The sequence below is a fragment of the Schistocerca gregaria genome, chromosome X (assembly GCF_023897955.1).
Source record: "Schistocerca gregaria isolate iqSchGreg1 chromosome X, iqSchGreg1.2, whole genome shotgun sequence".
NCBI classification, from domain to species: Eukaryota; Metazoa; Arthropoda; class Insecta; order Orthoptera; family Acrididae; genus Schistocerca; species Schistocerca gregaria.
In genome coordinates this window covers 184,010,739-184,035,756 of record NC_064931.1, presented here as the reverse complement: position 1 = coordinate 184,035,756, position 25,018 = coordinate 184,010,739, and the positions used below count along the sequence as shown (strand labels likewise).

Below are 25,018 nucleotides of genomic sequence, written 5' to 3'. Positions count from 1 at the left end.
GGAGGACGGTGCTTGCTTTGTCTGGCCATCCTATGCCACTTCCGGCAAATACTGGGTTGGTTCCTCAATCAAGGCTACAGTCAACCACCTGTCCTATCCTCTTAAGGCATACATGTACATTCTATGAGTACATATATTTTTGAGCTATTTATTTCATTGTATTGTGATGAAAAATCCTATATCATTATAAGATGATCCATGGTGAATAAATAAATAAATAGGCTGCTTATAATGTATCAATCTACAAAATTGCCATATAATGTCATTATCGTGTAACACTACATACTGTATCATTAGAGACAGAAATTTGGTGAAGGTTGTACCCATTATTGTAGGTGAATGGATTGATAACAATTATTTCTCAGCACCAAGTGTAGTGCCATGCAGATTTCAATAATTCCAACGTTTCATTGGTGTAAGGAATAAGTATTTTAGCCAAAAAAGGGGCCTGAGCCCTAGGAACCACCTCTAAGTACTAGTACTTCAGCCCCCACCCCCCAAACAAAATAATGCAACGTTGATCATAACTAAACAATCAGAAACTAACTGAAGACTTTGGCTGTAAACAATGGTAAAGGACAGTTGATGAGAAACAGAGCTCTTGCCTACAAAACATGTAAGTGATGTACTTTATTCCTATTAGTTGATGATAGTTCCACAATAAACTGAGAAATGGCAGCTGCATCTCTAATTTCAGATCTTGCTAATGGCAACTTTATCAGGATGTGTGCCAGGAACATAGCTGCCAGTATTGCTAACACATGCAGTGTTCATGCCAGGTAAATGCCTTTCAGGGGCAATTTTTATGAATCTGACAATAATGTGGATGGCTATAACTAAAATAACAATCCTTAACATGTTCCCGAATGCAAATGCACTTCAAAAGTATTTGCTCATCAGGTAAATGTGAACATTTATTTAAGCAAGTAAACAATGTGGTGTCCCTTACCATACTTTATGTGAATTTAAATGTGGTAAGGTGATTGCTAAAATTAATTTTGTATTGTACTGAATCATAAATTAGTTTTTGAAGTTGTTATGCTTTTTATTGCAAAAATTGTTAATGCAGATCTTAATATCAAAAACTAAACAATGTCAATCTTTTAAATTTGTATTTTTGAGAGGTTTCATGATAATATTTCATTAATTAACCCAGCAAGTAAACTCTGGTAAGTCAGTGCTAACACATGTTAAGTGCACTCAGTTAACAGATAAAAAATGTTAGTACCCATTGATGAATCAGTAAGAATATTTTTATGGCGGAATTTACCATTTAAAAAATGTGTTGTTGATGTGAATATATTTGAAAACAGTGATTTATCTGAATAAAAAAAATCACATTGCATATACTTGAAATATTTTATTTAAAATATTTTACTGAAAATTTACTGTGCAATTTCTCAAAACACCCAGCTTTCCCTTACCAATGTTTGCAGCCAAGGTCTTTAATTCATGTTTATGACTTTGGTGATAAAAATAATCAAATTGAGGATTTATAGAGGAACTGGTGATACCAACTAAGGGCCTTCACACTAACAGGTAATGGATTTAGCTAAGAATTTAACACTTTTACAATGTTTACAATGTAAACACCTTTAAAGCCGTTTTCCTATAGATTTATTCAATACAGGAAGGACTCAAGTGCTCATTAGGTTGTAATTAGCCAACATAAATTAATAACAGCCAACAATTTGCTGCAACATTCCATGTGTATCAGCTTTGCTAAAACTCATGCTAAAAGGCAAGCAAAATAAGACAGGGGTAATGTTCAACGTGTCAAGTAAATACTCACATGGTCCCCATCAGTCCTTCGATTAGGCTCCATCTAAACATTAAATGAAAATACACAGTACATTAATTGATACCCCTCTTGCTTAACGATCTGTCCACAGTTCAGACATATAAAGAGGAAATCATCCTGTGACCCAAATCCGTAAGACATAATCCATAAGGAAATAGCCAACAACACTCAAGAGTAACTACAATGAACTGCTTCTGTAATAGCTTCTTTAACTCAGTACAATCCGTTTCCATATGTGAGAATAAGTGTGCATTGGTTATGATATGAACGATGTTAATAATAATGTTCACTATGTTGAAGTTTTGCATGAGTGTTACTGTCACAGTCCTTTAACAACACAAACCTGATACTCATTTTATATGATTGTGATGACATTAAAGGAGAAAAAACTGTTTCCTGCAAAACACATGGATTTCTTCTGAAATGGTTTATTACAAAGATGTGTATCACATCCATGTTGGACTAGTAGAGAAATGGAATAAAAGCTGCAGTATATCAGAAATCATGCATGTAGACACTAAAGAGCATTCACTTTAGTGATCTGACTCAGTGATTCATCATCATACTCAACAGAAAGCTCATTAAACTTATTTAAAATCTGAAAATACATAATGTTTGAAGTGTGTCCACTGAACAGATATTCAGGTCACTTTTAGTTAATTAATCACACTGTAATTTACAAAAAAAAATTCATAACTATGTATAATTCATAGAAACAATTGAAGTGTCCCTACAAAATGAAATTTAATCATATTTTATGGGCAGTACACAGAAAATAAAGCCCCAGTAAAGGTAATATACAGCACAATGAATGTTGCCACCTGATGAATGATACTGACAAACATAAGCTGTACATATAATTTCCTGCTTTCTTTGTTTCATCTACAATAAGACTGTGTTATTTTTATAATTCAGTCATATGTCAACATCCACTTTCTGACACTGATGTTTCTACACAAAATGTGTGTTTATATGTTTCAAGTACCTTGTGAATAATGTATTTAGTGCATATATTCTGCAAAGATTGACATTACATACCCAGTTCTTGCAATACTCTCACTCAAATTGTGCTGCTATACTGTTCATTTGAGACATTACTTCCTTCCACCACACAACAACAACAACAACAACAACAACCTTTAAATATTGAAAGATTTCCTACCTCAGTTTCAGTATTTCCACATTATTTAACTGCACTGTTATCACAGCTTCTAGTTAAGACAATTCACATAGCAAGACTAAATAAGGTCTGACACCTATTATTACTGGACAATTATTCAGAATGAACTCTGTTCAGATCACATTATAACCTTCAACCAAAGTAAGGTTAAACTGCAGTACCACATTTCTTCAAATATGTTGTACTGAACCTGTAGTAGCAGACAGGGGTAGTGAATTAAAATAGAATGCAGCAAGTACTAAATTTTTGTAACACACACAGTGTGACTCATATTGTACACACTTCATGGGAGTACTATTACTCTCTGTAAAGATAGCTGCCATTAGTGCAATCATCAGAGTATGGTGTACAGAATAAATCTGAGACTGACATGGAATATTGTTTTATTTGTCAAGAGTTACATTAGCCCGACACACAGTACAGCTGAAGAAGAATAAACACTGAACAAGAAATCTTAACTCAAACTATGAGATAAAAGCTGTTGTTTCTATTACATTTTTTAAAGACATTCAACTTATAGAGCCATGGATTAGTTAAAATTATTGAACGCCTTCACTCTTTCCATGTCTGCCTTGTCGTTAACCATTCAGCAAACCACTTTATTCAATGTAATCTCAATTTCATCGCTCCTTTCAAAGAATCCCCTGCAGACATCATATACTAATTTTCATGACATCCACCACAACCCTACTGAACATTACATTAACATCGTATCTTTTACAAATCATTCTCAAGTTTCAGGAAAGTATTCAGAGAACAAGAACACCTTATTATAAATACAGCAAACAAATGTTTGGCATCAGTCTGAGATGAGTGCAATGAGAGAAACAAAGGCAGAGAAATGGAAGACAATAGCTATATTTTATATGTACAAAGTCCCTGACAATCTGGATGGGTATCATCCATGCATACTTTGGTGATTTTCAAAAAATAAGCCTAAAGTTTTCTGTCCTCATTAGAATGAATATTTTTGTTTGGAACAAACTCTGATTGTGAAGATGTAGATAATGAAAACATCTGCAAATGGTTACATAGCCATGCCTATGAAGCAGGATATGAACAGCTAAGTGACGCAGATAGTGAACAATGCATTTAGTTGTTATTAGAGTATGCATGACAAAATTCAGCTGACTATACTGATACTTTGACTCTCTGGAATATGAGAACCAACATAATGAAAACTGTGAATGAGAAACAGAAGCATAAAATCGAATAGTATGATTAATTCTTGATAGTGGACTGTCGGATATGTCGGATATGTCGGATGTCAACAACTACCGCCCAATCTCTCTTCTGACAGCTCTATCAAAAATTTTTGAGAAAGTAATGTATTCAAGAGTAGCCTCCCATATTTGTAAAAATAAAGTACTAACAAAATGTCAGTTTGGTTTTCAGAAAGGCTTTTCAACAGAAAATGCTATATATGCTTTCACTGATCAAATATTAAATGCTCTGAATAACCGGACATCACCCATTGGTATTTTTTGTGATCTCTCAAAGGCCTTTGATTGTGTAAATCATGGAATTCTTTTAGATAAGCTAAATCATTATGGTTTGAGTGGGGCAGTGCACAAATGGTTTAATTCATACTTAACTGGAAGAATGCAGAAAGTTGAAATAAGTGGTTCGTGTAATGTTAAAACAGCTGATTCCTCAAACTGGGGTGCTATCAAGCACGGGGTCCCACAGGGTTCGGTCTTAGGTCCTTTACTGTTCTTGATATACATTAATGACTTACCATTCCACATTGATGAAGATGCAAAGTTAGTTCTTTTTGCTGATGATACAAGTATAGTAATAACATCCAAAAACCAAGAACTAAGTGATGTAATTGTAAATGATGTTTTTCACAAAATTATTAAGTGGTTCTCAGCAAACGGACTCTCTTTAAATTTTGATAAAACACAGTATATACAGTTCCGTACAGTAAATGGCAAAACTCCAGTAATAAATATAGAATTTGAACAGAAGTCTGTAGCTAAGGTAGAATTTTCAAAATTTTTAGGTGTGTCCATTGATGAGAGGTTAAACTGGAAGCAACACATTGATGGTCTGCTGAAACGTCTGAGTTCAGCTACGTATGCTATTAGGGTTATTGCAAATTTTGGTGATAAGAATCTCAGTAAATTAGCTTACTATGCCTACTTTCATTCACTGCTTTCGTATGGCATCATATTCTGGGGTAATTCATCGTTGAGTAGAAAAGTATTCATTGCACAAAAACGTGTAATCAGAATAATTGCTGGAGCCCACCCACGGTCATCCTGCAGACATCTATTTAAGGATCTAGGGATCCTCACAGTAACCTCACAGTATATATATTCCCTTATGAAATTTGTTGATAATAATCCAACCCAATTCAAAAGTAATAGCAGTGTGCATACCTATAACACCAGGAGAAAGGATGATCTTCACTATGCAGGGTTAAATCTGACTTTGGCACAGAAAGGGGTAAATTATGCTGCCACAAAAGTCTTTGGGCACCTACCAAACAGCATCAAAAGCCTGACAGATAGCCAACTAACATTTAAAAATAAATTAAAAGAATTTCTAGATGACAACTCCTTCTACTCATTGGCTGAATTTTTAGATATAAAGTACGTAAAAAAAAAAAAAAAAAAAAAAAAAAAAAAAAAAAAAAAAAAAAAAAAAAACCACTTAATCATTAGTGTCATGCAATATTTTGGGTAATGTAATTTCTTGTACAGACATCTTTTATTAACCTGACACGTTCCACATCATTACGAAGTGTCGTATTCATGATCTATGGAACAAGTATTAATCTAATCTAATCTAATCTAAGCAAGTGACATGAAATATCATGTGGTTTAAGTGTAATTTTTTCAATAAGATGTCAGTTAATGACAAGTAATGTGTAATAATAGAATGAGTTTAGAACTGTGACAGGTAGTGTATTTTCTGAATGCCATAAATAGCAGTTTGTAGTAAAAATATGTGTATTATACATTAAGTACACTTTTTGGTTAGCCTTCCAGTATCAAGTCTGAATTAACATATATAATTGAGAGCTTGCTATATTTATTTTTGCATGTGTACAAATTTAAAATATGTTCAAGTGACTGCCAGTAAAATATCATCATACAACTATGAACAGAACGTTGATTAGGCTATAGCCAAATGATTATTCTAATTAAACTTGTCCTATGAAAAGTTACACCACCATCAGGTGTGTTCTGTAGCACCACTAAATCTACGCATGGAGACCTTTACAATGCCCGGTGATGATGTATTGGCAGTTATCTTGCAGAAGCCGTCTTAACAATTCAAATGTTCTAAAATACTTTGGCATCCCCAGTTCTGAGAGGAGTGTCTTGAATGTGAATAATACAAATGCATCAAAAGGAAAATTGAATTTGAAAAAAATTAATAGCAAACTGGATGATGATGGTGATGCACGATATGAATAGTAATACATTGTGCCAGTTTCAACCACGGAATCACGTTGGGTGATCGGTTGCCAGTTGCTGATTTAAACAGACCCACAAACCAGTACCTTTTAAAGAAAATATTTAGAACCCACTTGGTTTATATTTGTCTAACCATGATATCCTTAGTGCTGATTTTTTTATGTATATACACGGTCGTCCATTGATAGTGACCGGGCCAAATATCTCACAAAATAAGAATCAAAAGAAAAAACTACAAAGAACGAAAGTCTTCTAGCTTGAAGGGGTAAACCAGATGGCGCTATGGTTGGCCCGCTAGATGGCGCTGCTATAGGTCAAACGGATATGAAATGCGTTTTTTAAAAATAGGAACCACCATTTTTTATTACATATTTGTGTAGTAGGTAAAGAAATATGAATGTTTTAGTTGGACCACTTTTTTCAATTTGTGATAGATGACGATGTAATAGTCACAAATGTATAAGAACGTGGTATCACATAACATTCCACCAGTGCGGACGGTATTTGCTTTGTGACACATTACCCGTCTTAAAATGGACCGTTTACCAATTGCAGAAAAGGTCGACATCGTGTTGATGTATGGCTATTGTGGTCAAAATGCCCAACGGGCGTGTGCTATGTATGCTGCTCGGTATTCTGGACGCCATCATCCAAATGCCTGGACCGTTCGCCGGATAGTTACGTTATTTAAGGAAACAGAAAATGTTCAGCCACATGTGAAACGTCAACCACGACCTCAACGAATGATGATGCCCAAGTAGGTGTTTTAGCTGCTGTCGCGGCTAATCTGCACATCAGTAGCAGACAAATAGCGCGAGAATCGGGCATCTCAAAAACGTCGATGTTGAGAATGCTACATCAACGTCGATTGCACATGTACCATATTTCTATGCACCACGAATTGCATGCCGACAACTTTGAACATCGTGCACAGGTCTGCCACTGGGCACAAGAGAAATTACGGGATGATGACAGATTTTCTGCACGCGTTCTATTTAACGATGAAGCATCATTCACCAACACCGGTAATGTAAACTGGTGTAATATGTACTATTGGGCAATGCAAAATCCACTATGGCTGCGACAAGTGGAAAATCAGCGACCTTGGTGGGTTAATGTATGGTGCGGCATTATAGGAGGAAGGATAATTGGCCCCCATTTTATCGATGGCAATCAAAATGGTGCTATGTATGCTGATTTCCTACATAATGTTCTACCAATGTTACTACAAGATGTTTCACTGCATGACAGAATGGCGATGTACTTCTAACATGATGGATGTCTGGCACATAGCTCACGTGCGGTTGAAGCGGTATTGAATAGCATATTTCATGACAGGTGAATTGGTCGTCGAAGCACCATATCATGGCCCGCACGTTCACCAGATCTGACGTCCCTGGATTTCTTTCTGTGGGGAAAGTTGAAGGATATTTGCTATCATGATCCACCGAAAATGCCTGACAACATGCATCAGCACATTGTCAATGCGTGTGGGAACATTACGGATGGCAAATTACTCGCTGTTGAGAGGAATGTCGTTACAGGTATTGCCAAATGCATTAAGGTTGACGGACATCGTTTTGAGCATTTATTAATGTGGTATTTGCAGGTAATCACGCTGAAACAGCATGCATTCTCTGAAATGATAAGTTCACAAAGGTACATGTATCACATTGGAACAACCGAAATAAAATGTTCAAATGTACCTATGTTCTGTATTTTAATGTAAGAAACCTACCTGTTACCAACTGTTCGTCTAAAATTGTAAGCCATATGCTTGTGACTATTACAGAGCCATCTATCACAGACCAAACAAAAGTGGTCCACCCAAAACATTCTTATTTCTTTACATACTACAGAAATAGGTAATAAAAATGGAGGTTCCTATTTGAAAAAACACAGTTCATATCCGTTTGACCTATGGAGAGCCATCTAGTGGGCCAACCATAGAGCCATCTGGTTTCCCCCTTCAAGCTAGACAAGTTTCGTTCTTTGTCGTTTTTTCATTTGACACTTATTTCGTGAGATATTTTGCCCGGTCACGATCAACGGACATACACGCTACTGGCCATTAAAATTGCTACACCAAGAAGAAATGCAGATGATAAACGGGTATTCATTGGACAAATATATTATACTAGAACTGACATGTGATTACATTTTCACAAAATTTGGGTGCATAGATCTTGAGAAATCATTACCCAGAACGACGACCTCTGGCCATAATAACGGCCTTGATACGCCTGGGTATTGAGACAAACAGAGCTTGGATGACATGTACAGGTACAGCTGGCCATGCAGCTTAAACACAATACCACAGTTCATCAGGAGTAATGACTGGCATATTGTGACGAGCCAGTTGCTCGGCCACCATTGACCAGACGTTTTCAATTGGTGAGAGATGTGGAGAATGTGCTCATCAAGGCGGAAACGCGATGGTACGCATTTCTCCTCCTTACACAAGGCATCGCAATAACATTTCAGCAGGCAGCACTGGTAAACTGCTGTTTGTGTATGAGAAATCAGTTGGAAACTTTCCTCATGACATCACGTTGTAGGTGTCGCCACCAGCGCCAGCCTTGTGTGAATGCTCTGAAAAGCTAATCATTTGCATATCACAGCATATTCTTCCTGTCGGTTAACTTTTGCGTCTGTAGCACGTCACCTTCGTGGTGTAGCAATTTTAATGGCCAAAAAGTGTGTGTGTGTGTATATATATATATATATATATATATATATATATATATATATATATATATATATATATATATATATATATATGGGGGGGGGGGGGAGGGGGAGGGAGAGGCAGAGGGAGCTATATTACCAGTGGGAAATGAAGCACCGGTAAAAAAATTGTTAATTTAAAATGTTTTCTGATAAAAACACACCTCTTTCCTTCTGCAAGAGAACGATTCCATTGTTGCTGTCAAAGTAGGAAACTACACAAGCATTTTCTGAACAAACCTGCACTGTACAGTCATCTGTATGTATATGTAGCTGCACTGCATTGACAAAATTTAAAGAGAGCCAACTTCAGTTCCAAAGCCTATAACGTCATTTCTGATTGACTGTGGCTAATGAAGAACAACACAAAAATGAAGAACACAATAATGCTGCCTTATGAGAGCCATATCGATAATGAGTATTAACAATAACACTTGAACTAACCTGATCTTCAATTGTTTGATGATCTGTTTCCTGAAGCCATGTTCCTAGTATTACTGAGTCATCTGCATGACACACTGCACGCAACTGAGAGGTAGTTGTATTTGCAGGATTTTCTGTGAGTGTGAATTCTGCCACAAGCATACGAAGCAAGTGTGTATAAGAACCTGTTGAAGAAAAAGAAGCAACAGTAATTCCATGAAGCAACATCCACGAAGGCTTATACTGTACATAGAACATCACAGCCAGTAGGAGGACACAAACATGAGTAAAATGTTAGAAAATGGCTATTAGGGCTGTCTTAACTAAAGTAAGAACATAAATTATATTAACTACATACCAACTACAGCAATGCACAATAATATATATACCTACCTGACATAATCCCACACACACGATGGGACTTTACTCAATATGCATAATTTTCCAGACACTTGTTTCTAATATGAAACACCCTTTCTAATGACACAACTTTAAAGGAGATAAATACCATGTTAGCCCCCCTATCTCTACATTGAGAAAACCCTTGTTCTGTGTTTTTGCATGTTTTAACTAATCATGTGGTGCCCTTCTCCAGCCAGTAAGGGACATCAGCTTAGCAGTCACTGGAACACAGAGAAAACCACAGCTAGGCAGGCCAGCATACCAGATCAAAGTCAATTAACCCAACCCCTTGATCTGTTCCATGCCCAATTCACTTCCCAGACTTACAGCCTATTACATGAACAAGTTCGTGGTAATAATATATTATATTTTTTTGTCTTTAGGTTTCCTGGATATTGACCAGGTGCAGTGGCTTGCATGCTTGAGTGATACACACACCCATACAGTAGAAGTAAGTACACGGGAATCATAACTGCAGGGAGAAAAGACTAACAAATGGTTCCTGGAGATGAGCAGAATACTTTTCATTAGTTGCAGGGGCAACAGCCTGGTTGATGGACTGATGTGGTCTTGTAACGTTATCCAACACAGTCTTGGTATTTTGGTACTGTGAATGGCTAAAAAGAAGAGGAAACTCCAGACTTTTATTTCCTGAGGGCATGTAGCTCTTTTTTATAGTGTAATGATGGTTCTATCGCAATATTGGGTAAAATATTTTGGAGGTAAAAAAGTCCTCAATTTGGATTTTGAGGCAGGGACCACTCAGGAGAATGGTGTCATCGGGAAAAACAAATCTGGTGTATTATGAGTCAGAGCATGGAATGTTAGCTCCCTTAATCCGGTATGTAGGTTACAGAGTTTAAAAATGCACACGAATAGATTGATGTTAGACATATAAGAAACACGTGAAGTGTTGTGGCAGCAAAAATAGGATTCTTGGTCTAGTGAGAACAGCATTATTACCAATAAATCAAATAGGGGTAACACAAGAGAAGGTGTAATAAAGAATAAGAATTTAGGTGAGCTACTATGAACAACCTAGCGAATGCACTGCTGTAATGAAGCCCAACACAAAGCCAACACCCGCCACAGTAGCAGAAGTTTAAATGCCTACCTCATTTTCAGATGACAGTATGTATGATGAGATAAAAAAAATTACTTAGATCATTGAGAGAGATCAAAATTTAATTGTGATGAGGGACTGGAATTTGATAGTGGGAAAAGGAAGAGAAGGAAAAATAGTAAGAGAACATGGATTGGGGGAAAGGAATGAAAATGGAAAAAGCCTAGTAGAATTTTGTACAGAGTACAATTCAGTCATTGCCAACACTTGGTTTAAGAATCATGAAAGAAGGTTATATACATGGAGGAGACCTGGAGACACCAGAGAGGTAGATTATAAAATAGTAAGAGAAGGTTTCAACTACAGATTTTAAAGTCCTAATTATTTCCAGGAACAGATGTAGACTATGACCATAACTTACTGCTTACGAACTGTAGGTCTGAAGAAATTGCAAAAATGTGGGAAATTAAGAATGTGGGACCCGCGTAAATTTAAAGAACCAGAGGCTTCTGAGAGTTTCAAAGAAAGCATCTGACAATGACTGAATGAAAATGGGGGACAAGAAAGCAACAGAAGATGAATGGCTAACTCTGATAGATGAAAGAGTGACAGCAACGCAGGATAAAATACACAAAATGACAATGCCCAGTAGAGATCCTTGTATAACAGGATATACTGAATTTGACCACCAGAAGGAGGAAATATAACAGTACAGCAAACAAGACAGATGAAGGGAAATACAGAGAGCTGAAGGATGAGACTGCTGGGAAGGGCAAAATGGCAAAGTAAGCAAGGGTATAGGACAAATACAAGATTGCAAGAGCAAGCATAGTTAGGGGAATGACATATGTCACCTAAAAGAAAATCAGAGAGACCTCCAGAGTAAAAAACAGCAGCTGTATGAATATCTAGAGTTCAGGTTGTAAGCCAGTTCTAAGAAAAGATGGGAAAATGTGAAAGGTGGATAATATACAATATACAGAAGGGCTACCTAAGGGAAATGAACTTGAAGACAATATTAAAGAAAAGGAGGAGGAGGTAGATGAATAAGAGATGATAGATATGATACTGCAAGAAAAATCTGACTACATGCTGGAACACCTCACCAAAACAAAACTATTCCATCTGGTGTGCAACATATACAAGGCATCCAAAATAACCTTAGACTTCATAAACAATGTAATAATTCCAATGCCAAACAAGGCAGGTGCTGACAAATGTGCACATTACTGAACTATCTGTTTAATAAGTCATAGTTGCAAAATGCTGACACAAATTATTTACAGAAGAGTAGGAAAATTGGAAGAGGCTAACTTCAGGAAGATCCATTTGGATTCTGGAGAAATGTGGAAAAACTCCACCACAAAACTAATCCTACGGCTACCTTAGAAGACATGTCACCCTGGCCCTGCAAGTTGGAAAGCCTGCTGGAAGTCAGAGATTTCAATGACAGCCACTAGACAGCACTGCTAAAATCTGTGAGCACTGCTGTTTCCAGTACAGTGATGGCTCCAGAATCGTGCTCATTTTGCCAGCCTATCAACACTCTTAGATATCATTTAAAGCTCTTAGTGCAGCAGCTCACACAGTCAGTTATGATTTCACTGAGCTCTGGTATTGATCTCACTACACATTGTTGTTTTGGTTCTGCATTCACTACATCTTAGGATTTTGATCTTGGTCTACTTCTGGGTTTGTTATCCACTGTGCCATCTCTGCTGTTTGTCTTTTTTCCACCTTTACTCTCAGGTGACTCACTTCAACGTGCTCAGCAAGCCACCCAGTCAGCTAATCTCTGCAGGTTGTCGAGTCATTCACAGTCTTGTCCAATTCCAGTCACAACAGATGATACATTAAAGAAAGGCAGACCTCCAAGTATAGCATCTGAAGATTTAGAGAAAGGTTTTGACAATGTTGATTTGATACACTTTTTGAAATTATGAAGGTAGTATGGATACAATACAGTGAGCGAAAGGTTATTAACAACCTCTCCAGAAACCAGACTGGAGTTATGAGAGTTGAAGGATATGAAAGGGAAGCAGTAGTTCAGAAGGGAGCATGGTAGGGCTGTAGTCCATCCCCATATTACTCAGTCTGTACAACAAGCAAGCAAGGAAAAATCTGGAGAGGGAATTAAAGTACAAAGAGAAGGAATAAAAATGTTGACATTTGCGAATGACACTGTAATTCTGTAAGAGGCAGCAAAGGACTTGGAAGAACGGTTGAAAAGAATGGACATTGTCTTGAAAGGAAGGTATAAAATGAACATGAACAAAACCAAAACAAGGATAATGAAATGAAGTCTAATTACATCAGGCAATACCGAGGAAATCAAATTAAGAAATCTACATCTACATCTACATATATACTCCGCTAGCCACCAAGCGGTGTGTGGCGGAGGGCACAATTTGCGCCTAAGTCATATTTTCCCCCCCTCTGTTCCACTTGCAGATCGCGAGAGGGAAAAACGATTGTCTGAACACCTCAGTACGAACTCTACTTTCTCTTATGTTTGAATGGTGATCACTCTGCAATTTGAAAGTTGGCGGTAGTAATATATGCTCTACATCCTCAGCGAAGATTGGATTTTGGAGTTTAGTGAGCAGCTCCTTCCGTTTAGCACGTTGTCTATCTGCAAGTGTGTCCCACTTCAGACTGTCTATGAGATTTGTTACATTCTTGCGATGGCTAAATGTACCCATCACAAATCTTGCCACTCTTCTTTGGACCTTCTCAATCTCTTGAATCAGACCCAACTGGTAAGGGCCCCATACAGACAAACAATACTCCAATACTGGACGAACTAACATTTTGTTAGCAATTTCCTTTGTTGAAGGACTGCATCGGTTCAGGATTCTACCGAAAAACCGCAATCTAGAGTTCACCTTGCCCATTACTTGTGTAACCCGATCATTCCATTTGAGATCATTTTGAATAGTCACACCCAGATACTTGACGGATATTACCACTTCCAAAGACTGGGCATTTATTTTGGACTCTTACATTAATGGGAATTTTCGTCTTGTTATACGCTGTAGGTTACACTTACTAATATTGAGAGATAACTGCCAGTCATTACACTAAGCATTTATTTTCTGAAAATATTCATTGATTTGTTCACAACTTTCGTGTGATAAGACTTTCCTGTAGACTACAGCATCATCAGCAAACAGTCTAATGCCACTGTCAATACCATCAACCACATCATTTACGTAAGTCGTAAAAAGCAGAGGATAATTGGGCCTTACATTACTGCTACAGATCCCATAGGAGCCCAGGTGAATGTGCCCCATAGGACACTACTATCCGCCAATGAACTGCATCTATAGCACTGTGCACATATTGAGCAGCCATTCACCAGATGATGGCGTACCTGGACATGATGACTGACCTGGTGTAGCAAGAAACTTAATTCATCCAACAGGCAACATATTTTCATTGATACACAGTCCAATCCCAATGGTCCTGTGCCCACTGCAATCATAACTGATGATGATGTTGGGTCAAGAGGGGGACATTTATAGATCATCTGCTGTGAAGCCTCAAGTTCAATAACATGTGTTGAACTGTGAACTTCTGAGCACTTGCAACTGCACCAGCACAGTTCTCTGCATTCATATCTGCCACAGATCTCTACCTATCCTGCTTTACAGAGTGGGCAAGCCTCTGACCTCCACATTCTGTGTGGAAGAGTGAACATCCAACAACCATTTTATATAGATTCTCATGACAGCAGCATTTCCATGTTGCTCATTCCCAGCTGATGGGCCATAAGAATCCACCCTTTGTCCAAATTATTGTTGGCGGACTTCCCCATTAGCAGCCCAAATCATCACTAGAATGATCCCCATTTACCTCAGCTCCACTTGCATTTCCTTACCGTGCCACATGCTTGCAATACCAGCAGGTGGCATTCAATCTCACAGCTTATAGATGTCATAAAGTCTAGGCTCTTTGGTGTGTGTGTGTGTGTGTGTGGTAAGGCAGGTTACATAAACAATCCTTCTGGTTCTATACACAATTATCTTCATTTAAAGAGATAGCATATTTGTCCTGTTTATCTGATTTGTTAGTCCAACAACATAAACAACATGGCAATACAGCTGCACAGAAAATGACATTTCAGATGGTAGCACTAATACTAATTTAAGTTTGTCCCTTTACCAATTAAATGCTATTGAATTTGCTGCTTATAAGTCACTGTTCTTGATTCATTTGCTATTGTACCTTGCTCCTATGAAGCACAAGAAAAAAATAAAGTAAATAGTTATTAATAGTTCCAGATGTGCAAGGTAACCAACAATGTTTACCCTTGCTGTGCCCCACGGAAGCAAATGAATACAATGTGACAACACACAAGCAGCAGTTTCAACAGCTAATAATTGTTAAAAGGAATTAAGTAAAAGAATACAGTCACATACATAAAAATACATTATAAACAGGGCAGTAAGAAAGCAAAATATGAAGCACAAGCTTTTAAAAAGTGATCAGGCTGTTCTAAAAAAATACTCAAGAGAATTATTTTTGTAGTAAGGAGTTGGTTTTCTTACCTTCAAAGGTATGTGGAGGCAGCATAGAAAGTGTCTCATACAATCGTAATCGAACCATGGCTGCAGGAGCTTTAAGGTGCTGAGAATAGCTTCTCAAAATCTGTGTCAAACTGCACAGAGTGAAGGCAAGGCAAATTAATGTCTTGGACTACTTTTGCTACCATAATTAAACTAAAATAACAATGGTACTTACTTTGTCAGCATGACAAGAGCTGATTCAACAGGTGTTAGCAAACGCCTGATGATATCATCATTGACTAACTCAGAACAGTTCTGCAGAAAACTGTGCATTGCTGAAAGTGCACCAGCACGGCCTTCAAGTGTCACCTAAATGAATTAACAAAAGAGCATGAATACCCTATTAATAACCACAGTTTTCTAATTCCATAACACTATCAAACTGTACAGTGCCTTCAGGAAATTATGTTGTGTTACTACTTTCACTCTAAATATGACAGTGCACTTAAAAAGTGATGCCTCTGAATTTTATGAGAAAACTCTTCTAACCTTTTAAATAAACTGAACTTTATTAGCACACTTTCTCTTTACCCTTCATGCTCCATATTTATTTCTCAGCATAGTCACCCGACAACAAACAACATTCCTCCCAATGAAACACCAATTTACTGATGCCATTACCATAGAATGTTTGACTTGTTGACAGAACCACAACCTCACCTCTGCTTGCACCACTTCATCACTATCAAAGTGAAGTCCTCGAAGGCATTCTTAAAGTTTTGAAAACATATGAAAATGGAATGGGGCCAAATCGAGACTGTATGTACGATGATCAATGACAGTGAAGCCAAGGTGTCAGATTGTTGCAGATGTCATAGTGCTCGTGTGTGGTCAGGCATTGTCACATTGAAGGAACAACTCTTCAAATTCATGTGTCCATTTTTCTGAGGGTTTCTCATGCACTTATATAGTTTTGTTACACACTGAAATGTTACATACTAAAATTCGGAGCCCTCTAGCAGCAGAGGGTTGCAACTTGTGTCAGTAAAGACGGAAAGTCGACCAAGTAATATGCATGACTTGTAACACCTCAAGTGATATTGAGAACAAAATAAAAATGGACAGGCATTACTTTTCAGCACACCCTCATACACAACTCCCATGACTTAAGTAGCATTCCCAATTGTTAAAAGTGTAACTTTTCCATTACGAAAACACCATCATTCCTAAATGCAAAAACACTTTCCACTCCCATTGTAGAAATTCCATTATCCCTTCACTATAAATACAAAGGTAAGATGAAAGTTCTTTACCAGGTGCAGAGGTGCAAGCAATGCCAATGAAATTTTACTTCAGTTATGTTGATACATGCTGTAAAATGAGTGTTACCTTTATCTGTAGAATAGTATTGGTAGTCATGTTAGGACTGTTTTAAATTAAAATGATGATCTGTAATGCCATGAACTCAGTCTTTGTTTTTGGTGGTTTATAATGGAATGAACTTCATCCAAAGCTTATGAAAGTTTGTAAGTAGTCTACTGGCTTATTTTAAATGATCAAGAAATGGATGGCTGAGTTTACATGTGGTCATTCTTCCCTTGAAGATTATCTACATGATAGACACCCTAAAACTGCACCCCACAGATGAAAATCTTAAGGATGTAGCCAATACTGCATTGGATAAATGATAAATACAGGTATGTGAAATAGTTTATGTCACACGCAAAAGGACGAGAACATCAAATTTATACAAACAGTTAATACTGAGGAAGCTAAGCTGCTTTGGCAAGTTTCGGCCAAAAGCAATTTTCAAAAAGAAATTTCTCAGCAGTGTTTGCCACTGACTGTGTCCACTGATGTATTACTGTGGAAGAGATTTTGATCCACTACACTTCATGCCATAAATTGACTAGCTGACCTCCAAGCTAACATTCAACAGTTTCCTGTACTATTCAAAATGCTTCGTGCAACATGTGGGAGATGACAATTTCCTCCTCTCACTGCAGATTTCCTGTAACATGAAAATGTGATGAAGTTCTTTTAAGATAGCATGGAATGTTGTACATATCATCCCAAACAGTGGCAACATGAAGGTTCTCATGAACTTCAGAAGGGAAGGGGAAAAAATTTCCTTTCTTAGGTTCAGCAAACTGTTTGAAACAAAGGACGCACAAGACATCATAAGTGACACGAATGGTGTAAGTAATTACACTCTACCCACTAATAGAATTTAATTAAACACTTTTTCAATATTATAGTTGAGAGATTAGGATGAAATTCATTTTGGGTATCCTGTCACCTGTAAGAAATATCAAAGCAATACTTACTTGCCATGTGAAAGCATCTCCCCTTGCCTTCTCAGAATCCAGTTCCTTGTTTGAGCGAGGGAAAGAGTTTCTCCAAAGTAACAGCATACGTGGCAACAATCCCCTAACGACAGGAACTCCTGCAACATCATGTCATGCAACAATCTCATTTTCAAATAAATAAAATAAGACTGTGTCGTTGAGTATTTACCTAGTGTCATTATAGCACCAATTAGCAACCACCCAGCTTGTGTCCGGTTCAATGAAAGCCGGCTGTTTTGACTTGCACTGCGCAGTAATTCTTCAGCTGTATTAAAAATCACCTGCAATCAAACAATGCAGTCACTTATTCCTGAGACAAAAATCCCATCAACTACTTACAGAATAAGTGAATGAGTTTGCGGTTGTCAAACTTTATTTGCTCAGGGGCCTATGCTGACATTGTGAGGGAGCACCTGGGGCCACATATGTACTGGTTTTATTATCAAATGGTAACCTTTACGAATTAGTATGTTACGATCCCCCAACAGACTAATATTAGGAAAGGTGCAATAAGCTGGCTCCAGCCCCCACATAATGACTGTTAAAAGTCGACACCATTCGGAATACTTCATTTTGACTGTTCTCTGTTTCAGATTTCTGCCATCCTCATCACCCCAAAGTACTGGCACTGTAGTTTCCTGACAAAATGTTGTTGTGTTGTCTGCACAAGTGGGTGATTGATTAATAACAGTGATTGTACTTATATTTAAATCTATTATTCTGTTGTGTACGACTCCATACACAATGGAATGGAGAGGTGGGCTACAGAGTGGTGCGGCAATTGTCGTCATAGGAAAGCTGGACACGAGCAGAAATGATTAGTGAATAAGCTAACATAGTAAACAGAACTTAATTTGTATTTCACCAAGTGTATGGAGATGCATTACAAAATATGCAACAAGAAACAGAGTCCTGCTCGCACTGTCAACAGGGATGAGGCTCTTCTAGCTAAGCACGAATGATGGTCTTGGAGCCGTGAATAGACAGCATCCGTACTGCATCACATGGCGAAGAGGCTCCGAGCAAGCGTGGGGCGTCTGGTTGCCGCCAATCGTTCTATACTGCTGCGGCAGAGAGCACTCGTGGTACAGAGCCGCTGGAGGTGTGGCACAGCAGGCAAGCATCATTAAATCTGCTGGATCACTCACAACCGCTGTCAGCATCTGATGGAAACTTGCAACTCTGTTTCCAAATTTGACGCTGGTTGGGTGGTATCAATATATGATGTCATATATTAAACATGAGACACAATCAGAAACGTTTAACAAATGCTTTCATTGTAAATTTTCTTCTATTCATTGTGTTTTTATACAATGGCCTTAATTTAATTTCATATTCCTTGTGGTATATATCTGTAGCATTTGAAGATGACATCTCTGAAATGCACATTCAGCAATCAATGTTACTTTCATGTCAAAATTTATACTGTAGCAGCTGATCAATAAAAGTTGAGCACACCTGCCTGTTGTCAGTATTGGAGGCAAACAATAAAATATTTTCCCTCTTACATCCTCTAACCCCACAATGGCCATGCTTCTTACCCCCCTACCCCTGAGGTACACGACCAATGTTCATGGTCAAATCCATCAATGTTAATTAAAATCAAGCACATTTTTAACTATTACTGTTTCTCAAAGTATTTATGTTTGAAGATTTTCCAGAAATTACTGCAACCAGCTGATCTTTATTTTATTCTTCAATTTTTATTTTCCATTATGGACAATAAAAATGGTTGTAATAATTTCTCGAAACCTTGTTCATCATACTTGCAGTGTTCCATAATCATAATGGATACAAGTTGTATTTTTGTTTGTTACTGAGCTGGAAAACTACCCTCTTAACAAGATATTTTTGGATTCAGATCTTAGTTGTTACATGTGCATTATTTTAACATACAGTTGTGAACCACGGGCTGGACAGTTTCAAAACCACTGGGTTGTACTGTTTTAGAAACTTACATTTTAATATTGATCAGTACAAACAAAATGTTCATATCAAATACATATGACGCACAAAATAAAAACTAAAATTCTATCATGTGTTACTTGTGACTTCCAGAAACAAATATTCAATAAATGTTATGCTTAAGTCTGTTTCCATTTCTAATAAGTTCTACAAATGAACTGTAACTTCAGAGCTCTAGCAAATTCTGCACGTTACCTTTCCTTTTGTGTGAGGTACTCCAAGTGGTGATAATCTCACACTACCTAGAACAGCTGCTAATGCACCACTATAGCCTGCTATACCCTCAGGAGACGTCTTCATATTCTCTATTCCTTCCAAACACCTGTAATAATACAAACACCAAACATATTTTAAAAATTGGTTATATTTCAAATGAGCCCAAATTAACAATAGTGCCAGTAATATACGTTTAGAATTTTTTCCACTACAGCTTGATATTTGATGATATCAAGTGTAACCTAACAATATGCATTTCTCACTAAAACTTTGAAATAATATTAAAAAATTCCTCTCTGTCAACATCTTCCTGCATTGGTTTCATGCTGTTAAGTCACAACCAAATTATTACATCACAACAAATAAAAATGTTCAATAAACAACAGAAAACATTTGATAGTATAGAAATCTAAACAAAACAAAATTCAGTTTGATTGGAAATGAATATTTCAAATTATGGTGCACTAGATCAATGTAGTTAACAAACTGCTGGAAAGTACGAGTGTTGGAACTTAAATAGTGGCAACTATTTATTTATTGCTCGTACAAAATAGATACGCATTTTATTGACCTTCAAAGTAGTCACCAGCATTGTGTTTAACCCATTGCCAGCGATGTGGAACTCGTAGGATACTCTTAGCAGTGCTAGTTGTGCTGACCGAGTGGTGTAGTCTATTGCCCAACGAATTTATAGCAGTTCTGAAGCGAATGCTGTGAAGTGTTTCCTTCAGTTTACGGATCAAGTTGAACTCTCGAGGGCTTAAGTCAGGGGAGTGCAGTAGGTTGTATAGCACTTAGCAGCCTCATCAGTCAAACAAATCAGTAACAGCTTGTGGACAGCCGGAGTGGCCGAGCGGTTCTAGGCGCTTCAGTCTGGAACTGCGCGATCGCTACGGCCACAGGTTGGAATCCAGTCTCAGGCATGGATGTGTGTGATATCGTTAGGTTAGTTAGGTTTAAGTAGTTCTAAGTTCTAGGAGACTGATGACCTCCACTGTTATATCCCATAGTGCTCAGAGCCAGCCCATAACAGCTTGCACTGTACGTGCTTGAGCACTATCCTGCAAAATGATGGTCAGCTCCTGCAGAAAGTGTCATCACTTCTGTCTCTAAGCTGGTCATAGGTTTTGTTCCAAAAATTAACAGCTTCAGAACTGCTACAAATTCGTCGGGCAATAGACCATGCCGCTCGGACTGTCAACACAAATGGCACTGCTAAGAGTACCCTATGACTTCCACATCGCTGGCAGTGGGTTACACACAATGCTGATGACTACTTTGAAAGTCAGGAAAACTTTGAAACACATACCGATTTTGTACAAGCTGTAAATAAATAGTTGCCACTATCAACGTTCCAACCTTTGTATATACCAACATGATAATAATGCTTACTTATCAATAAGTGGTGTGGTTTGACTGGGCACAGCTACACACATACACCGCAAGCACCATGCTGCAGCTAGTCTAGCAGCTTGACATGGATGGACAAGCACAGCCAAGGTTGCATCAATCAGATCTGAAGATAAAAGAGTGCAGTGAGTATTTTGACTCTCTTAGGCAGTTATTCAATTATAATAATTTATATGCACAATATCTTAAATTATCATTAAAGAACATAAGGTAGAAGAAAATGTAGTTAAATGTATTTTTAATATTGCTTCACACCTGAAATGCGAAGTTGGATGTTGGGGTGGGGATAAGAGTGGAATGGGGAGATGGGAGCAGGACGGAGAGAAAGAAAGACAGGGAGGGGGAGATGTGCAGACAGAAAGAAAGAGGTGGGGGGTGAGAGAGAGAGAGAGAGAGAGAGAGAGAGAGAGAGAGAGAGAGAGAGAGAGAGAGAGATCAACAAATCATCAACAAAATTCAAACTGCTTGTGGTATAGCAGTATGTAGTTCAGTTTTACAGGCAGCCTTGTGCCTAAGCAGCAGATGCTGATGCTGTTTGGGGGGAGCCCACGTGGCTGTTTCCCACATTATGTCATGTGTCATCTGGCATGCTACAGCACTTGAGCACGTAAGGAGAAGCTAAATCGTATGCCAGACTGTGATTCCATTACTATCCATTTCCGTGAACCAATATTAACGAAACTTTGTACTATGATATTGCACAGAAACATGAGTTAACCGCATAAACATCAATTCAATATCTTTCATTGTTTTGGGGATAAATAAATTTCCTTGCAATACAAAATTTACAGTACTTAAAAACAAAGTACAATTTGCATGTTGTGAAAATGTGTGTGGAGTGTGTTGGAAGTGTACACAAAAAATGAATTTTAAATTGTAGGCAATTAATAACATGTGAGTGTGTGAAATAATGTTGTGGACTGGGTCACATATCCTGAATGAAAAGAAAAATGTGACAACAGAATGTAATTATATTTGAAAAGTAATTTGTTTACATCAGTCCATGTTACAAGTACAGACATGGTTGTCTGAAGTTCATTTCCTAAGGAAACAATATTTTGGCAGTTAACACATATTATATTTAAAAGTTATTATTGGTCAATTTGAAGGTTTTCTTTGTTGAATGATAATGTGTACAACTCTCAGTAGAATAAGCTGATTAGAGACAAGAGCACACCCAAACGAGATGTAACTGCACTGGAGAAAATGATGGGAGTCATAATCCAGTCACCCTTAGGTAGTGATAAGATATTATGGAATCAACCTGCTGTGTAAGCAGTGAGTGATTGTTTTGTTTGCAACAATTTGTGTTTTGTTGAGAATAAAGAGACTGAAGTTAGTCTGATGTGGACATATACAATGATATCTGATTAGGATAATGGTTCTGATTGATGAAGTGAAACAGAACTTTATTACTATATATTGTAACTTCCCATGGTTTATTATGCAGAAGTCAATAAGCTAGAAACTGTGCAGTATTTTTTTTTTTTTTTTTTTTTTTTTGTGGTGGTGGGGGGGGGGGGCCATAGCAACACACTGATCATCATCAAGTGAAATTTTAACTGTTTATAAAGTGACAGAATCAAGATTTAGCACTAGAAGATTGTGATCTGCCTGTTCTTAGAATGCACATAATTCATTCTTTAAAGCAACTATTTCAAGTATTCGAGAACCTAATCCTGAAAAATACAATGTACTTTCAGCTACTTAGAAGTAAATGTAATGCAGTCTAGGAACACACGCAATGCAGTCATCGTTTTTAACAGCTTTTCCAGGCTGAGTAACTTTGTGCACCTCCCTCAAACAGGCAGCGGAAAGTGTAGAGCTTATTGAGGTGAGTGAAACCATCTTTTGCAGCATTACAGCCACATGATATGACAGACAGGCTGTTGTCTTTCTGCAAACCATTATTTAGAACTACCTTAATTGTATCAAAAAGTTACTAGGACAGGTAAAGAGATTATACATTAATTCCTCCAACTTCCATTTAAGCGAATCATCACATTGTTATGTCTCATTGTTCTTGATGAATTCACTGATCTCAGCATTTCTTTTGGTTGGATATTTGGACTTTAAGGTAATACTCTAAAATCTACAAGGAAATTTATGGACCTATAATGACATAAATATTCAATATTTCTATTTCAAAAGATCAATGAATGTAAGTATCAGTAATTTTCCATGTGCATTATTTGTCAGATACACCCATCTTACAGTCTTTGTTACAGGTGATCCACAAACTGATGGAAAGGTTATTTATTTACTAATTATTTTTCATATGCTTTATGGTTTTTATCTTTTGTACTACAATATGCATTTGCATAGTGAAAGATTTGGCATATGTTTCTTTGAGGTCAGAGACTCTTATGCAAGTAAATCAGGTAATGAAGAAAGTTTTAACAGTCAGATGTATGCTTGCACTTCAACTGTTTCAGTGTTTTACATCCAATTCAGAATTCACTTAGATATGTAGAACAAGTGTCTCTAAACCAGACACAGGCTAGTCAATGTACCGTATAATCGATATTCAGCTGCCAAGCAGATTCACTTTCTGGCACCTGGAAATCACTGTGACTGCTGTCAAGAGATTGAAAGCTGATGCAAAAAGGTTTGTTGGGAGGGCTACCAACAGACTTGTGCCAGACATACCAGATGTAGCTCAAGTATTATCGTCATCTGTGTGAACTGAGTCATCTCCAGGAAGTACAGAATCTCGTCAATATTACTGGGAGTGGCATATCAGTGGTAGGCCTAGGAGCCTTTTTACCCACAAACCAGGGTGCAACACCTGTCCCCCAAACCAACAGGTTTCAGGTGCTCAGTTTCACACTGAAACTGAGTCTGCAAATCACACTTCAGTTGTTTTGGGAAGACTGCTATGTAGGGGAAGGGGTGGGGGTGGCAGACCAGGAAATGTAAATGGTAGAGGTATGTTAATCATTGGCAGTCCAAATGTATGGCAAATAATGGTACCAGTTAGGGAAATAACGGCAAGGGGTGGGAAGGATCAGCTTTTGTATGTCTGGATGCCTCACCTGGCATTTTTAACAGTCTGTTCCAGCAGCCACTGAGGGATTAACTGGCAATCAGCTGCAGATTGTGGTGCAAGTTGGAACAAAGGATGCCTGATGTCTGGGCTTCAAAGTCACAGTTGGATCATTCCAACAACTGGCCAAGAATGCTAAGAATGCCAGCCTTGCTCATGGAGTTTCAACAAAGCTCTCAATTTCCAGCACTGTCCCCAAAACTGAATTGGATGCCTGGTTCTAAGTCAAGTGAAAGGACAGAACCAGAGACTTTGAAGGTTTTGTGACAAGCTAAGAGTTCCTGGCCATGGGGTTGAGAACTGTAAGGTTTCCCTAAATGCATCAGGGATGCAACTACACATATGAGGCTACTGTCCTGGTTGCTGAGTGACTGGGTTGCACACAAACTGCCAAAGCATCTGCAAAAAAGTACCTGATTTTTAAGTACTCCTACAAAGCAGTGGGGATCACATAATACTAGGCACAGAAAGCTGACTGAAACCAGAAAACAGTAGAAGTAA

The 25,018-nt window shown here is 37.7% G+C and overlaps 1 protein-coding gene across 3 annotated transcripts in view; it reads right to left on the bottom strand.

The window, feature by feature from the left end:
- The window catches only part of LOC126297831 (HEAT repeat-containing protein 5B), a 472,968-nt gene that overhangs the window by 120,750 nt on the left and 327,200 nt on the right, over nt 1-25,018 (bottom strand). For 2 of the 3 annotated variants that reach the window (XM_049989077.1, XM_049989076.1), the window contains 8 exons: nt 21,454-21,577; nt 20,041-20,167; nt 18,050-18,161; nt 17,860-17,978; nt 15,768-15,901; nt 15,575-15,684; nt 9,581-9,744; nt 1,793-1,825 (listed from right to left, as the gene is read on the bottom strand). In XM_049989077.1, the coding sequence (XP_049845034.1) occupies nt 1,793-1,825; nt 9,581-9,744; nt 15,575-15,684; nt 15,768-15,901; nt 17,860-17,978; nt 18,050-18,161; nt 20,041-20,167; nt 21,454-21,577 (923 nt within the window). The remainder of the gene's footprint in view (nt 1-1,792; nt 1,826-9,580; nt 9,745-15,574; nt 15,685-15,767; nt 15,902-17,859; nt 17,979-18,049; nt 18,162-20,040; nt 20,168-21,453; nt 21,578-25,018) is intronic. The other variant, XM_049989078.1, reaches the window with a different exon arrangement.